Genomic DNA, 18,874 nt, shown 5'->3' with positions numbered 1-18,874 from the left:
TGGTCCGATCGGACAACATGTCGGTGGTGGCCTATATAAATTCCCAAGGAGGTATCAGATCCCGAAGCCTTTACAGGCTGACGGAACGCCTCCTGATCTGGGCTCAGCATAATCTGCGCTTGCTGAGAGCAGCGCACGTGCCAGGTCACCTGAATGTAGGACCAGGCAGACTGTTCAGGAACAATGTTCTGGCAGGGGAATGGTCTTTACATCCGCAGACAGTCCAACTGCTGTGGAAGATATTCGGCAGAGCGAAGGTAGACCCATTTGTGTCTCAGGAAAATGCTCACTGTTCGGACTTTTTCTCCAAGAGCAGGGATGCGCTGGCTCACATCTGGCCCCGCTGCCTGCTCTATGCTTTTCCCCCCGTCACGCTCTTACCGCAGGTATTAGGGCGAATCAGGGAAAACGGATGCGCAGTGCTACTTGTGGCTCCGCTCTGGACGAACCAAGCCTGGTTCCCAGTTCTGATGCAGCTGACGAGCACTGCTCCATGGTTGATACCAGTGAGGAGGGACCTCCTCTTTCAGGCCAAGGGGTTGATCTGGCATCCCTGCATGCTAGCGTAACCTCGGTTCCCTGAGATGATACAGATGCACCAGCAATACCAACTCTAAATGATATAGGCATTAGCTCAATAAAACACCCAGGATGACCTTTAAAAATGTTAGCAATTTACACCGATAAACTTTAAAAACAGTGTGGCTAAGGTGACACCTAATCTATGTCATCCCTGTTACCCCACATGTCAAAACCTGTTACTATACAAAAGTAACAGGCCTGACAGTAACAGGTTTGACAAATTCAAGCTAATTTGCTAATTGCTAGCTATTAGGGCAAGGCCACAAAAGCACATGTTGTACACTTTGAAAGGATATTACTTGTAGATATTGATTACATTAATTTAAATTTATACTTTAACAATCAGTAACAGTTTTGACATTGCATGATGTCCGCACCTCAGTTAAACCTAATAAATCATCAAAATAGAGTATTATAGAAGAGAGAGAGAAACTTGCTTGTGTTCTAACTGTTGGAATAATGAATGAGAGATGATGTAACTTTCTGGAAGTGATGTCACAGGAATGTACCATTATTTTACAAGGGGTGTTTGGTGAGGGTAACAGGCATGACATGAAATCAGGGGATACCGATAAAATTATTTATATTTTATTAAAAATAATGTATATTTATGCCAAAACATTGCTTAACAGTGACACTATACTTAGAAAAATATGAAAATGTGATTGTTGTATAATTTTGTGTTCAATTTGCAAATTAAAAGTCCTGCTGAAAAAGAACAATCACAGGGAGGGACAGGCCAAAAACTTTACCATTATCAGCATAAATGCAATTTTTATTATTTAAAATAATATATAAATGACTTTAATTTAATGTAATCTTGAGGAAATAATACATAGTACTATTATGTTTTTAAATCACAAATTTATTTGTTGTTATAGTAATTCTACGTCTGATTATTTCTCAGGGACACAAAAGGCACCAATTTTGTGGAATGACCACGAACAGCTTACAACGCCTATTTTACTATGTAGATCCTCATCTGCATATCATTTGCATATGATTATTCATACACGTGATAACGTTTAACGGTACAAGACACATTACATTAATAAAAATCAAGTTGTTGCCTATCCTTGCCTTGTTTTTGAATACATACATCAAATAGTGTTAAATACATTTCAGAGAAAGTTTTTCTCAATCTTTTCCACTGGCCGTATTGTATTTTTAATTGATATTTTTAATGGAAACAGATAGGCCTTGGGCATTATTTGCACGAAACTATTTTCTCAGACAATCTGGTATTATCATGATAAGCAGTTTTCTCTGTGGTTAAAACATTAAAACACAGCATGCCAGAGGAAAAGTGTTCAAAAACATTGCATCCACAACAAATATTTCTATTGACTGAATTTGAATATAAAAATGTTGTAACTTCTGAGTAATGATTTCATGTTTAAGTGCAACTGCATTAATATGAATGGCATATTTAATCTAAATGTATATATTAGAAGTAAAACATAGTTTAAATCATTATTTTATTTATTTAAACTGTTATTTGCGTCAGTTTCAAACGGCCCAATGCGCTCGCTGGCGCGGACATTTAAGAAGGGATGGATATTTGCTTCAAGTGACAAGCTTGGTGAGTGAAATTATATTTGTATTATTTTTCTGTATGTTAAATTTTCTTTTGATTTTCTGTCTAAAAGTGACCAAAAAGACAATTAACTCCAGCTCACCATCGGTGTCGCCAATTCCCTTTGTCTCCAGAATGTGCGTACGCACGGCTCAATGTTTGCTTAAAGGTGCGCATATTCTCCCGTCAAGTTTGTTTTTTATAGATCACAACCTTTGCGTGGGAACTGGCGTACGTACGTTTCCAGCCCCGTTTTGTGCGTACGCACGCTTTATAAATGAGACCCCTGGTGAATAAATGGTCAGTTATGTTAATGTAATAAAGTAAAAGTTATGCTATGTATGCAAGGAGGGTAAATGTTTATTCATTCCCAGATCCCAGCCACTGGGGGAGCTGCGACTGTTGGCAGAGAGAACATTTCCGGTTGGTAGGAAGTTATTGTGTTCCCATTTCTCTAACGGTAAGAACGTGCTCTCATGTGTTGTCTATATAATCTTATTAATCAGTATTTATTATTGCTTATTCATAATATATCTAACATAATTTGAAGTATGTGTATATTAGTTGACGTGTATGTTTATTTGTGAGAAATAGGCGTTAGTTGGTGTTTTAATTTAATGAGGTTTGCTCATTGTGGTGTTGTAAAGCTAACGTTAATCTTAACAAAATAGCATGCAAAAGTATTTTAAAATAATCCTATATGTAGTGTGTTGTATAGATGAGGTGTTTTGAAGGTATGATTCGTTTGAAAATATGTTATTCTCGAATCCTGTGGTCGTTGAAGAGAGCATTAACTTTAGTTCAGTACGTGTAGGAATGTGCGTATTTGTACCATTTTGAGAGAGCCTATCATGATTCATAAGAAAACAACACGAAATGCGACAGACTAAAGTGCGTATTGTTCTGTGAGGTAAATATTCCGGTTGTCATTTGTAGTGCGAATGCTTTTTGATCACGTTTAGTGTCCATGTAAACAATATTCAGATTCATTCATCGGAATGAATTCAGATTGTACGAGTTTTGTTCGTAGATGATTAAAATACGTTCACGATCTACTTTTGAAGAAATATATTATCATGCAATAGTAGCACACATTTTATCAGTTTTCTGGCGTTTCCGCCACTGTACAACGCGACGTGCATTGACATCACATGTTAATGCAGAGGTAGAGTTACACTCACGGGACACTGCAATTCACTAAAGGGCATTATTTGCATTTGCATGGTTAAATATTTCATTCGTGTGCTGATGCGCTGTTCATGCGTGTTTCTGAGCGCATTAAACCCGAAGTGTATGTTAGACACTTAAAGCCTGTTAAACAGCGCCTTGGTTAATGGACTAAGTTGTCTTTGTGTCTTATTAAGCCAATACTTGTCAATAAAAGATTTACGTAAACACATTTGGTTTATGACTAAAGTGAAAGCAAGAAAACATTTGAGAGAAAACTGGGTGCGAGTCATGCGTGTATTAGACGCGTCGCGTGCAGGTCTTAAAGTGACAGAGTAGCCTTATAATAAACATGTTTCGGCTTATCATTAAAAGAAAAGTTCACTCAAAAATGATAATTGTGTCATTTTTTACTCATTCTAAATTTGCTCCAAACCTGTATTAATTTCTTTCTTGTGCTGAACACAAAATAAGATATTTTGAATAATGTATCTATCCATAAAGTTGCTGACCTCCATTGAATTGCATAGTAGGGAAAACTATACTAAGGAAGTCAATGGGGACTAGGAGAAAATAACTATTTGCTGTTGACTGAGAACTTTACTAGTAGCTTTAATACGAATCAATCTATAAATACAGTAAAGTCAATTTAGTGTTTTATTTTTGTATTTTAATGTTACTGTTTAACACCTACTGTAGGTGAAAAGTAATAATAATATATAAAGCATTGTTTATTTGAATATTTTGGTGTGTATATGCAATGTGTATCTTTGTTTGTAATTTTTAATAACAAAGAAAATATTGACAACGATTTTTATGTTTGCCACTTTGGCCTAAATGCTTGCAATTATTTTTTTTTGTTACTTTTTGTTACCTTGTAATGTTTTGTTTAAAAAATAGGGAGATTAGTTACTTGCAAAATGGTAAAACCAACATAAAAAGAACTGTGATAAATTTGTTAATTGTGATTTTTTATTTTATTTAAATAATCGTTATATGATATTTTTGCCACATTGGCCACGCTTACGTGCATGTATGTATTATATACTGGTTTGTTATGTTTTAATTTAAGTGTTCATTGGGATCCTGACATTTGTATTGATGTGTTTTGTTTCATTACTGCAACGAAACAGCTGGTTTACAAAATATTATTTGTTATTATTTCTCTACTTCATTCTACTATTAATTCTATACAGACACTATATAGTGTAACAGATACATATGTGTTAGCTTAGCGATGAACAATTAATTGCATTTGTGATATGATGAAATGCATTTTTTTTTAAGTGCAAAGCTGCGATTACAGTCTGGTCCCGTGATGTGCGAGAGTAAACCAGTTTGTATTGCAGATGAAGCATCAACTTGGCACGCTACGCATAACAGTTTGTTTAATTTATGTGATATTGTGTTATAGATTCTCTCCAGCGATTCTATATTGATTAAGATAATTTCAGATTTATGTCTTAGCTTAGTTTTAAAACAGATACATGATGATGCGTGTGCTTTACAAACAACCACATTCTGCTTGTTTCTAATTCCTCTCTGTCACACACACACACACACACGACACCACTCGAACCTTACGAGAAATAATATTTAATGAAGTTTGACGATCTGCGTGATGGCATGCGTAGAAACACGTCTGTGCAAATAAAAGTGTATAGTGTTGCCTCTGTGCTACTTTACGTATTCTAATTATGTAGGCCAGCACTCTTAAATATTATAAATATATGCATTGAGTTGCATTCTGCTCCTATCCTCAATTAAATATTTAAAATTTACTCCATTGGTTTCACATTCAAGGCTTAAGCTAGTCCAAGGGTAAAATGCATGTTTGAGTGATTTTAGACATATCTTAAAATATATATTATATTATCAAAATATATATTATTTAATATCATTGTTTTGTCTCAATATGCACACTAGTAATGTTTTTTCTAGGGCATGTTTATAAAACCTACTTAAATATCATAATTGAACTAAGGCCTAATCCTGGTTTAGGTTAAGCCCTGTCTTTGAAATGATGCCACTGAGATTAATTTGCTTCTAATGTGGAGAATAACTGTGAAATGATTACAATATAAAATCATTAAAAGCTCAAATATTTTTAATAGTGATTATTTGGTGAATGTGTAATGTAGTACATTTTTAATAGATTGAAAAGACTAATTATATATATATTTTTAATGAATTTTATGAGTTTGTCTTTTTAATGAAACAAATACTGATACTCATTGAAATTGATTATTATAATTGATTATCATAATTGGTGACTAATTGTCTATTAATGTTGTGTGAACTGAATTTGAGATTTTTCCTTGTGTTTCAGAAGACTTTCAGAAGTAATCTAAGGTAAGGCCTGGTAAACTATTTTTTATCTATGTGAAAATATAGGTAATACAAGGCATTGTGTAGAAGTTAAATACATGCTTTATTTTACAGTTTACAAGTTAATTGAATCAATTGGTCATTGGTAATTTAGTTATAATGAAAAATTATTTTTGTACCCGTGTATTTTTGTGAATGTAAACACATTTGTAATGTGTTCAGGAGAACGTTTTTGTCAAAAAGGATGTACAAATTAAGGGCACAAATAAATATATATATATATATATATATGTCTGTATATGTCTGTGTGTTTTCATATAATTGCAGATGCCACGTGGAAAGGGTTTCCGTCGGTCCCGGGCGGCAAAGAGGAGGAATGCTGAGCGCGTTCTGCTCACTTCCTCCATGGAGTTGGCTGAGGTTATGCCTCCTCTTGAAAAAAAGGCATCGTTCTCTGGTTCTACTGTCGAGAGCCTGGATTTCCAAAACTTTCCGGCAATTGCCAAAAACTTCCAAATACCTTCCAAAAACCTTCCAATGACTTCCAATAACCTTCCAATGACTTCCAATAACCTTCCAATGACTTCCAATAACCTTTCAATGGGTTCCAATAATTTTTCAATGGTTTACAATAATCCCTCAATGGTTTACAATAACCCCTCAATGGCTTGCAATAATGTTTCAATGGATTCCAATAACCTTCCGATGTGTTCATCTCTTGATGTCGATAACTCTGATTATTTTCCACAGAGAGTCTTACAGGGTTCCTTCCATCAAGCTGATTCCAGATTTGGTTTCAACCGTGGCAGACAGTGTGCAGCAAACAGCATCACAGCAGTCATGATGAGTGTGCTGAAGGATGTGCTGACGTGGACAAGAGATGACCTGGATGCTGTTCTGTTGCATGGAGATGACCTGTACACATCCATGGACTTACAGGGGAAGATCAATGATTCAGCATGGCGTGGTTATGTTGCTGTTCCAGAATTGCCAACTGTGCACACACTCTTCAACACAACATTCTCAATAAAGATGTCAGATTCTCTGAGTGGTGTTTTTGGTAATGATGTGTATGATGGTGCATTGAGAGGTGTGTGCATGTCTATAGAGGATGCACTTCAGAGGGCCCTGTTTCAGTCTGATGCATGTTTGTTGAACATTTATGGCTACATTTGTGCAGTTATAAAGGCAGGGTCAATGTTTGCTGTGGTTGATTCCCATTCACGTGATGATAAAGGTATGGTTAAGTCTAATGCAGGCACAAGCGTAGTAGTTTATTGTGACGACATTTACATGTTGTTTTATCATGTTGATAACCTTGCCACATCACTGAAAGGTCAGGGAGAATCATTTGAAGTGACGGGTGTGACAGCAACAGTAATCGATAAGGCAACGAGTGCTGAGATGCGTTCATGTAGGTCTGGTCAACAAGGCAACGTCGCACAAGTTTCACCTACGAGTGCAGCAGAGCAGAGTAAGTGTGTTGGAGACTCTGGTGAACGAACATGTGCACAGAAACCAGCAACTATGTGCAAATCTGTTAAGACATGTCTGGATTCAAGTAAGAAAGATAAACGGGTGCAGACCACGTCGAAAGTTTCACATGTGAGCAAGTTGCATGACAATGTATTAATGGATGATGTCATTGTTGGACCTACAGTTAATGCCGAGTTAAGTTCCAAACCTTTAACTGTTGAGACAAGGTCATGTAAGTCTGTTAAAAAAAGCGTCACACAAGTTTCACGTACGAGAGCAACAAAGCAGAGTAAGTGTGTCGCAGACACTGGTAAACAAACACGTGTAGACAAACCAGCAACTATGTGCAAATCGGTTGACACCTGTGTGAATTCAAGTAAGAAAAATAGACGTGTACAGACAAAGTCCAAAATTTCACATATAAGCAAGTTACATGATAATTTATTAATGGATGATGATGATATCATTATTGGCCCTACAGTAAATACTGAGTTTAGTTTCAAACCGTTAACATATGCAGATGAGGATGCTCTGTGTGCATGCTTACAGCTGACTAATGAAAGCGTTGTTGTTCAAGCCACAAATGTGTGTTCTTTAGGAGTACCGTGTAAAACAAAGGGCATTAAAGGAGACGGTAATTGCTTGTTTAGATCAATAGCACATGCAGTATGCGGCAATCAAGAGAAACACCTGAAAATCAGGCGTGCAGTTGTTAAACATCTGGAAGATAACAGTTCTAAATTTGTGAAATATTTAAGAGAAGAGGACAGATCAATGAAAGATTATTTGACACAGTCTAAAATGTATTTTTCAGGAACGTGGGGAAGTCATGTGGAATTATTTGGTCTAGCTGATTTTTTAAAAATAAATATAATGACCTTTAATGATGACAGATGGAATGCACACGCCCCTACCGAACAGTCATTTACAGATAATGCAATCTATTTGAAGCACTGCAATGGAAATCACTATGAAGTTGTTACATGTGTTAAACATAGAAATCAAGCTAATGTTTGTGCACAAGCTTGTAACATTGAAGTGCATGATCAGAGGACAAATCGCTGTTTGCGAAAAAGGAAATTAAATGACACAGATGAGAACTCTAAATCCAAAAGAGCACGTGAGCGATACCACAGCAATGCCGATTTTAGGCAGAAAAAAATAGAGAGTTCTAAAAAGAAATACCGTCAAAACCGAGAATATAGGCAGAATATGATTGAAACTTGTCAAACCAAATACTGTGAAGACACTGATTATAAGGAGAAGAAACTTGATCAGCTTCGAAAGAAATATAAGAACAATATTCATGTACAGGAGTCAAAACGTGAAAATTCAAAGATTAAGTATTCCAAAAATGCTAGTTTTCAAAGACTTGTTCGGTACTATTCTCAGACCAAGTATAAGAGCAATAAAGCCTTTAGAGCAAGTGTGTCTGAATATTCAAAGAATAAATATCGCACAAACCTCGCATTTAAAGCAAGTGTATGTGAATACTCGAAGAGAAAATATCGCAGAAATCTTGCATTTAAAACAAGTGTTTGTGAATACTCAAAGAGAAAATATCGCAGAAACCTTGCATTTAAAACAAGTGTTTGTGAATACTCAAAGAAAAAATATCGCAGAAACCTTGCATTTAAAACAAGTGTTTGTGAATACTCAAAGAGAAAATATCACAGAAACCTTGCATTTAAAACAAGTGTTTGTGAATACTCAAAGAGAAAATATCGCAGAAACCTTGCATTTAAAACAAGTGTTTGTGAATACTCAAAGAGAAAATATCACAGAAACCTTGCATTTAAAACAAGTGTTTGTGAATACTCAAAGAGAAAATATCGCAGAAACCTTGCATTTAAAACAAGTGTTTGTGAATACTCAAAGAGAAAATATCGCAGAAACCTCGCATTTAAAACAAGTGTTTGTGAATACTCAAAGAGAAAATATCGCAGAAACCTCGCATTTAAAACAAGTGTTTGTGAATACTCTAAAAAGAAATACCATGACGATGAAAATTTTCGTATGAGTAAAAAACAAAAAAGATCTGAAATTTCTGCAGAACAGAGGGAGAGACAGAAAGACATTGATTTCACTATTAATCAGTTTCATCAAGAAGTCAATACAGGTCCAGAATTTGTTTGCTGTGTTTGTCATCGTTTATTGTTCAGAAAACAGGTCGTTGAATGTAGAAGAGATTGCTATAAAACCAGAGGTCAACAAATTACTGATTTGGCTGAAAGATGCATCACATTGAAGTATTTACATGAATGCAGCAATAAATGTGAGAATAGATGCCATTTATCAGCTAATCCGGCTTGTAAATTGTGGATTTGCTATACATGTCATCGTAAAATCCTTGGTGGGAAACTGCCTGAAGAGAGTGTTGCCAACAACATGCATTTGGTGGACGTTCCAAAAGAACTAAAAGGTCTGAACTCGTTGGAAGAACATCTTATTGCACGCAATATTCCTTTTATGAAGTTGCTTTGTCTTCCCCGTGGAAAACAGAATGGCTGTCATGGACCTGTAGTGTGTGTTCCTGTTAATACCACAGATGTCTCAAATATTCTCCCACGTAATGAATGTGATGACCACATGATAAGAATAAAACTGAAACGGAAATTAACATATAAAGGCCATTATGAATATAAATATGTCAGCACTGATCGTGTCAGACATGCACTGTCTTATTTGATGAGACATAATAAATGGTATAATGATGTTGAGTTTAATGAGCAGTGGGTAAACTCTTTGAATGCAACTGATGAATCAGACAAGGATGCTGATGATTTTGAAGTGGAGGAACAAGATGTAACTGATAAAAATGATGATCATAATGGAGCTGGAGATGATCCAGAGGAAGATATAACATATATTAAAGAACAAAATGGTCTTCTGTCAGACACATCACTACAACCTGTTGATCTGGGTTCAGAAATAATTGATCAACATTTTCATGATGTACTAAATGTTGCTCCAGGAGAAGGTAACAGTCCTGTTAGGCTACTAACTGAAAAAGACAATGAGGCAAAGTGTTTCCCTGTTCTCTATCCTACTGGTGGTCCAACATTTCATGACGAAAGACAGGAAAAAATCACATTGTCACGATATCTAAATGCAAGAATTCTAAATGCAGATGGACGTTTTGCACACAGCACAGACTTCATTTTTTATGCACAATATATATCAGAAGTTGATCAAATTGTGTCTAATGTATCAATTGCACTGAGAAAAGGCTCTGAAAAAAATTGCTTAAAGGTAACACAAGATATGCTGACGGACTCTGATTCTTTGCAAAGAATACTACATTATGATGAAGGATATAAGTTCTTAAGACCAGTAAGAGGAACTCCTCCCTATTGGATGTCTACGCAAAAAGATCTGTTTGCCCTGATAAGACAACTAGGCATATCAACATTCTTTGCATCTTTTAGTTCTGCTGATCTGAGATGGCCTGAAATGATGAACACTATTATTAAGCAAGAGGGGAAACAAATAAATGCTGATGAGCTTGACTGGTCTGAAAAGTGTGGACTCATAAGACGAAATCCTGTCACTGCAGCAAGAATGTTTGATCACAGATGGCATTGTTTTCTAAAAAATGTCATAATGTCACCAGCAAAACCTATTGGCCAGATAAAAGACTACTTTTATCGTGTTGAATTTCAACAGCGTGGTTCTCCTCATGTTCACTGTCTGTTTTGGGTGGAAGATGCTCCGAAGCTCAATGATAATGACGCAGACAATGATCCTGCGGTTGCTGAGTTCATTGACACTTACATCACTTGTGAGATACCACCAGAAAATGATACTGTACTTTACGAAACAGTGAACAGTGTTCAGAAGCACAGTACAAGACATTCAAAAACATGTCGCAAGAAAAATACAGTTTGTAGATTTAATTTCCCACGACCACCATCCAGTCGTACGTTTATTACAAGACCAAGTCATGCAGATGAGTTGAAAGGGAAAGATGGAGATGACACAGCAAGTGCAATTACAAAGAAAGTCAAAACTGCTTTATATTCTGATGTCAATTTTGATTCAGTTGATGCCTTTTTTTCATCTATTGGGATTAATCAAACTATGTTTGAAAAAGCATACAACAGGTGTACCAAAAAGAAAAGTATTGTCTTGAAAAGAAATCCAAAAGATGTTTGGGTAAACCAGTATAACAGAGATTTACTGCGTGCTTGGCAAGGGAATATGGATATTCAGTATGTCACAGATGCTTTTTCTGTAGTGGTCTATATAATCAGTTACATCACAAAAGCAGAACAAGAGATGGGTCTGTTACTCCAGCGTACTCAGAGCGAGGCTATGAATGGAAATCTTGATGCTAAAGCGTCATTAAAACAGTTGGGAAGTGTCTATCTGCACAATAGAGAAATCTCTGCTCAAGAGGCTGTGTACAGACTAACAGGAATGCATTTGAAGGAATGTTCTCGTAAAGTACAATTTATTCCGGTAGGACAAAATCCTGTAAAGATGAGTTTGCCTTTGAACATGCTGCGAAACAAAGTGGAAAATGACCAGTCTGATGATGAAAGCAGTTTTTGGATGACAAGTCTCATTGACAGGTACAAAAACAGACCAGAGAAAGAACCACTAGAAAACATATGTCTTGCCAGGTTTTGTTCTGAGTACAGAGTTCTGACAAAATCAGAGGTTTCTTCACATAACAAAACAAATGAAAATGAAATAATTCAACTGAATAATAACAATGGCCATGTCAAACGAAGGACACGAACTGAACCTGCAGTAGTGAGGTACCCAAGGTTTTCACCCACTAAAGATCCAGAAAAATATTATCATTCATTGCTGCAGCTTTTCTTACCATATTACGATGACTGTGATCTGAAGCCGAGCAACTATACCACATATGAGGAGTTTTACAAAAGTGGTGTCATAAAAAGTGGTTGTGACGTGAAACTAGTGAAATCCATTGTTGATGGCAACAGAGAATTGTTTGAAAAGGAAAGTGACAAAATAGACAGAGCTAAACAGCTTTTAGAGCAAGATGTGTATTTAGAAGATGCTTGGGCCCAGATATGTCCTGAAACAGAAAAACAGCGTGATGAATGCATAGAACTGATGAAGGATAAACTATTGCCTGATGAAAATGACACTCAAGAACTTATTCCAGATCTTACAGGAAATCCTCAAACTGTGTGTACAATTGAGACAAACCACACTACAATGCCAAGAGATGATGCACTGCATTTACTGAGGTCACTAAATGAGGAACAATCTGCTGTGTTCTACAAAGTGCAAAAGTGGTGTCTACAGAAAATACTTGGACAAAACCCTGAACCATTTCGATTATTTCTTACTGGTGGAGCAGGCACAGGAAAAAGTCATCTTATTAAGGCAATACAGTATGAGTCTTCCAGACTGTTATCTCAGCTGTCTGAGAATCCTGATGACATTACTGTACTTTTAAGCGCATCTACAGGAGTTGCCGCATATAGCATCGGAGCTTCCACTTTACATCATACATTTGCAATTGGTGCAAACGTCAAACTGCCATATCAGCCTCTTGGTGATGACAAAATAAACTCTTTACGGACAAAATTGGGTAGTTTGCAAATTTTGATTATTGATGAAGTGTCTATGGTTGACCATCGTCTGCTGTCATATATTCACGGAAGGTTGCGACAAATAAAACAAACTGGTGACTACTCTCTCTTTGGAAAAGTGAGCATTCTTGCAGTGGGAGATTATTTTCAGCTTCCGCCTGTTAAAGGCACTGCTCTCTATGCTGATGCAAAAGGAGTAAACCTATGGGAGAATAACTTTGAACTTGCTGAATTAACTAAAGTTGTTCGACAACAAGATTCAAGTTTTGCTGAAATGTTAAATCGGCTCAGAGTACGAAAGAAAAACGAATGTCTTGCCACAGCTGATATTGCTATGTTGAAAAACTGTGAAACAGGAGAGACTTGTAATGATCTTCACATATTCTCTACGAATGCTGAAGTTGATAAATACAACATTGAAAGACTACATGAATGTTGTCCAGAGGCAATCAGTATACATGCTCAAGATTATGTGAAAAATTCAAAAACTGGACGAATGGAACGTAAAGTTGGATTTCATACAAAAGTTTTCAATTCATGTTTGTCTGCATGCGTTTCCCTGGGTATTGGAGCAAAGGTCATGTTAAAAAAAAATATTGATGTTGCAGATGGTCTCGTCAATGGAGCTTTTGGTACAGTGGTCCACATCAGTGAAAGTCGAAACAATGATGATGATTTCCCGTCAGCTATTCATGTGGAGTTTGATAATCCAAATGTTGGTAAAATTCAGAGATCTAAAACGCGCCAGAGATTTTCACAAAATTCAACAGTAATTGAAGTACAAGAAGACCAAGTCACAAATGATGGTGGTATAAGGCGTCAGTTTCCTCTCAGATTAGCATGGGCATGTACAGTTCACAAAGTTCAAGGACTCACAGTAGATAAAGCTGTTGTATCACTAAAGAAAATCTTTACAGCAGGGCAAGCATATGTTGCATTGAGCCGTGTAAGATCTCTCAGTGGGCTAATAATTGAGGACTTTAAAGAGTCGGCTATATTTTGTAATGACAAAATTGAGTTGGCCTTGAAAGATATGCCAAAATTCCCTTTGGAAGAGTACAGTTTTACTAAATCACTTGGTACATTCAGAATAGCACTGGTTAATATACAAAGTCTGAAAGCTCACATTCAGGATGTTGTTGCGCATAAAGCTCTAATGAACGCTGATTGTATTTGTTTGACAGAAACGTGGCTAAATGCTGAGGACAAAGCACAAGAACCACAAATTCCAGAATTTGTGTTCAAGCACAACCCAAGAGCTAAGTGTTATGACAACAGTACTGCTGTTTTTACTGATCTAAAACATCAGAGAGGAGGTGGAGTTGGAATATATTGTTCTGACAAAATTGAGTGTGACATCTTTACTCCTGAGAACTGGAACTTAGAATGTTTATACTTTACAGTTCCACATGTCAATTTGACTGCTGTGCTGTTGTACAGGCCCAATTCATATAAAACTGACATGTTTCGACAGCAGCTATTACAGGTTATTGAAGAGGTGGAAAACCATCCAGGACAGAAAATAATCATGGGAGACTTTAATGAAGACATCTTTACTTCATCTACAATTGTGAAATTAATGGAAACTCATGGATACAGTCAACATGTACAGAATCCAACCACAGAAAAAGGTACATTATTAGATCACGTTTATACTAAAGATATGGAAGGTATAAGTGTTGACATTGTGCAAACTTACTATAGTTTTCATCAGGCAATACTCATTTCACTGCTGTGATCAAATTTGTGGTAAAGATTCCGCCTGCTATTGGGGGACGGGGTGGGTAGGGAGGCAATAGACAAGGCGGCTCCCTAGGGGAGGGAAAAATGGAGACCGGGTTGGCTGGCACAGGGGTTGATTGGCATAGGGTTTATTTTTAAATGTTTTTAAATTTGCATCAAACTACTGAATCTCTTTTTAATTATGAGTAAACAAAACTTGTTTTTTTATCACTTTCTCTTGCAGCCAGGAATGGATCATTTGTGCACCTTCTATGTTCCTTAGATATATAATAGCCATTTCTCACGCCCCCTCTCCAGAATAGAAATCCTGATTCACCCTTACCATGGTCACCATGGTGTGTAAATTACCACTAAAAGTTTATAAGGCAGACATTTGATAAAGTCATTGCTACTGTTGAGGATGTGATCGACTTGAGGTTATCTAAATTCACCAATGCATTTGGACCAAGGAGTCAGGTCCGAGATCACTCCAAAATTGTTTAACTTATATTGTTTTTTATATATTTGTTTTATAGTTTAAAATTGTGCCAATCAACTCCATAATCCATAGTGGATTTTAAGTAGGCCATGCTGCAGGAATTGGGAGATAAAATTATGGTAGTAACTACAAAATATGTTTATTTATAAAAAGATTTATATGACATAGATATAGCCTCTAAAATTACAACAATTGCCAATGATTTATTGTCCATGTAACAGTTTTTGTTTTGTTTAGAAATTTGTTGCAAAATCAGTACAATGGGTAATTTGTATATATATATATATATATATATATATTCAAAAAAATATATCCAGCCAACCCAGGTTTCCTCTTTTTTTTTTTTCACTACATTTTTATTAAGCTTGAATCAGCAACTTTGGGCTATTATGCAAAACCACACCCATTAGAGTTATCACTTTATAACATGGTTTTAGCTTGACATTTGGACTATGGGGCCAGACCATCATATTAGGTATTCAGGTTTCTAGGATTCAAATTACATACTTGAATTTTTTAAATAACAGGCATCAAAAGATTTTTTGCATCAGTTCTGAACAGAGATTCAGAATGGCTTCCACACAAGCTATGTCCATGCTGTAAAGTAGTTGCATTTGGTGAACATTTTGTCAGTTTCTAAGTAGAACAAGCAATTTTCTGTTTAGCATGTGGTAATTTTTTATTTTCTAAAATGTTTTAAAATAAACTAGCATGTCAGATATATTTACATCAAAAGCAAATACATTGTAAATCAGGGACGTATAATGTGATTTTCCTGAACTAGCTAAGGTGTTTTTCTTCAATATCATCATTCTACAGCAAATTTTATGCTGAGTTGAAGATATGTAGTTCTACTTACAGCACTGTTTTCATGGCCTATGATGTAATAATCGTATACATTTTGTATACAGGGAATTTTATTTATTCATTTAAGTAAATTATGATTTTTTTTTTTTTTTTATTGTAAAATGCCAAAAATTGTAGTGTTACTTTCACATTCCCTAGCAGAAACCTTTCTCAAGCAATAGACAATCTGGAGCTTATGGACAACTGAACTTTTCAATCTCTGCTCAAAGATTTGACCATCTCATCCTTCATCTGAACAAAAACAAGTGACCATCGCCTGTTAAAAGAACATTTCATCTCTTACCATCTACAATCATCTCTTACCATCTACAACAACATAGGAAAGAAAAAAAGAAAAAATAAGCAGGCTTTCTTGTTGAACAAAACATGATCTTCACAGAGATGTGAGTATATTTATTATTTATTCAATACTGTTTTGAATGTGCTTTTCATAATCATATTATTCATACATTTTCTTATGTTGCATAAAACTACATTAAACAACAACATTTTGTTTTACTATTTTGTAGGACTATGAGGACACTACAAGTCATCCGTCACATTCTAGTTCAAAACAACTGACCATCTGATCAACCTATTTGAGAAAATTCCCCACTTCATTTGATGCACAGCACACAACCAAAAGACTGCACTTTGCTAAAACTATGCTTCTAAATACAGACCTGATGTGAGTATTAATATTTTTTTTTTATTAATGCTATTTTGCATAAATGTTTAACTTTCATATTTAGTATTTTGTTAAGTTAAAACATCATTGAAAAGTATGTTTTTTTTTTTTTTTTATGTTTGTAGGTATACTATGAGGGCATTTCAACATTATACAAGATGATACACAGATGTGGCATAGTAATGACAACATGCATACTTCCTTAAGCAGAATTTGTTCACAACAGGACAGTAGTACAAAAAATAACTAATTTACACTTTGTATTTCAATGTGGATACAATGTATATTCAATGGATTTTTTAAAATGCATTGTTTGGATGTATACTTGTAAATGCAATGTAAACAAAATTATATTGCATTTACAAGTGTAGATACTTATAACTACATTACAAATGTACCCACCATGTAGTGACAAGTCCCATACAGTACGTGTGGCTTTGCATAATAGCCAATGCTCAAGAGTAGGACTGAAAACTTGCTGGTTCAAGGTAGTCATTAGGCATCAATATTATTTATGTTTTGTTTTGTTTTAGAACTACTATTGTAATGTTCATTTTGTTCAAATTTTCCTGTGTTTACTACCTGTTTTCTGAGTTGCTTATATTTGTAGTGTGTTCTTATTCGTTTCCTTGGTTAGCCATTATGCTTATTTGTGTCTATTTTAGTTCATTATTATCTCTTATGTATTCAAAGTGCTCTGTTTCTTCAGCTGATTGCTAGCGATTTTCTCAGTTTGCTAACCTGTTTGATTTTGATCTCTGTTGCCTTGGCTCCACCTTGGCTTCTCACTCCATTGGCTCTACTATATGGCCTATTGTCCCTCGGCTTCAACGGGTTCCTCATCATTCAGACTCTGCCCTGGTCTGTGATCCACCTGATTCCACAACAGACTTCCAGGCCTACCGCTATGTCTACCTTCTCCAATAATTCAGCTTTACCAGGGACTTTCAATCCGTCCAGCTGCACCATCATCCTCATTCCCACCAGCTTCACCTTGAACTGTGCATCTTCCATCTCCACTTGGTCATCTGGTCCACTGGTATGAAAGTGATCCTCCAACTCTCTGGCGCCATCAATGCATCCCACTCTGTCATTCTTACTGAACAAAAACATCTTTAAAATGAATTTAATGTGAGTATATTTAATATTTACAATTGGTGTTTTGCATATATTTGTCACTTGCATACTCTGCTTAACATCCTATAAAACTGCAATAAACAACAACATTTTATTGTATTATGTTGTAGGACTATGTGGACACTGCACAGCATCTGTCACCTCCTAGTTAAAACAACTGACTCTGTCTGCACCCTCCAAAACACTGTAATCCATCCCTCCAGGTCTATCACATTTGTTACTTCCACCAGCTGTTCCTCAATCTGCAGATCTTCTACCTCCACCTTGGCCCTCCAGTGCAGTGGTTTCACTCTGGTTCTCCAGCCTTCCTCACTTTGCCTTGGTCTTCCATCTGATCTGCACTGGTCTGCACCCTCTCCACAATGAGCCTCCATTCCTTCGGGCTCCATCAAGGCATCCCACTATGCCATTTTTGCCGTGGTAAGCTCCATTGATTTTGCATTGGTCTCTTCGTCCACTGCACGCCCATGGGCTCTTCCTCCACTGGGTGTCTTCCTCGCTCTAGACCACCTTAGTCTTTTTGCCTACCAACACAGTGGCTGTTGTGATGTAGTATTTAGGCGTGAAGAGCTGCCTTTTGGAACTGCAGGAAATGTCATGCTTCATTTCTGTTCTAGGACTGGTGTTTTGATTAAAAATATTCAATAGTTTCAGACTTTATACTTATGTTTATTTCGTGTTTTCTGAGGTGCCTATGTTTCTAGTGTGTTCTCATTTCTTCAGACTCATCATTCTGACTCTGCCCTGGTTTGTGATCCACCTGGTTCCACAACAGACTTCCAGGCTTACCGCTATGTCTGCACCCTCCAATAATTCAGCTTCACCAGGGACCTTCATCCCTCCAGCTGCATCATCATCCTCATTCCCACCAGCTTCACCTTGACCTGCATATCTTCAATCTCCACTTGGTCATCTGATCCACTGGTATCAAAGTGATTCTCCAACTCTCTGGCGTCATCAACACATCCCACTCTGTCATTCTTACTGAACAAAAACATCTTTAAAATGAATTTAATGTGAGTATATGTAATATTTAGAATTGGTGTTTTGCATATATTTGTCACTTGCCTACTACTTGTTAATCTGCTTAACATCCTATACAACTGCAATAAACAACAACATTTTATTTTACTGTGTTGTAGGACTATGTGGACACTGCACATCATCTGTCATCTCCTAGTTAAAACAACTGACTCTGTCTGCACCCTCCAAAACACCGTAGTCCATCCCTACAGCTCCACCACCTTTGTTACTTCCAGCAGCTGTACCTCAATCTGCAG

General features: G+C 36.4%; 1 protein-coding gene across 1 annotated transcript; it reads left to right on the top strand.

The window, feature by feature from the left end:
• Positions 1–2,095: 2,095 nt before the first annotated feature.
• Positions 2,096–6,701, top strand: LOC308688549 (uncharacterized protein). Its single transcript, XM_081361683.1, has 4 exons — positions 2,096–2,164; positions 2,533–2,618; positions 5,655–5,677; positions 5,981–6,701. The coding sequence occupies exons 1-4, from the start codon at positions 2,104–2,106 to the stop codon at positions 6,192–6,194; spliced, it is 384 nt and encodes a 127-aa protein (XP_081217809.1). The 5' UTR covers positions 2,096–2,103; the 3' UTR covers positions 6,195–6,701.
• Positions 6,702–18,874: the final 12,173 nt, after the last annotated feature.

Source organism: Scardinius erythrophthalmus, assembly GCF_964197995.2.
Source record: "Scardinius erythrophthalmus genome assembly, chromosome: 3".
Classification (NCBI taxonomy): domain Eukaryota; kingdom Metazoa; phylum Chordata; class Actinopteri; order Cypriniformes; family Leuciscidae; genus Scardinius; species Scardinius erythrophthalmus.
The sequence above is the reverse complement of the archived record's forward strand: the minus strand, read 5'-3'. Positions and strand labels throughout refer to the sequence as shown.

Excerpts from the sequence above, each read along its gene's own strand:
- LOC308688549 (XM_081361683.1), top strand. The coding sequence starts at position 2,104 with ATGCGCTCGCTGGCGCGGACATTTAAGAAGGGATGGATATTTGCTTCA. Across the intron at positions 2,619-5,654 it reads GTGTTCCCATTTCTCTAACG|AAGACTTTCAGAAGTAATCT; the intron begins GTAAGAACGTGC and ends CTTGTGTTTCAG. Across the intron at positions 5,678-5,980 it reads ACTTTCAGAAGTAATCTAAG|ATGCCACGTGGAAAGGGTTT; the intron begins GTAAGGCCTGGT and ends ATATAATTGCAG.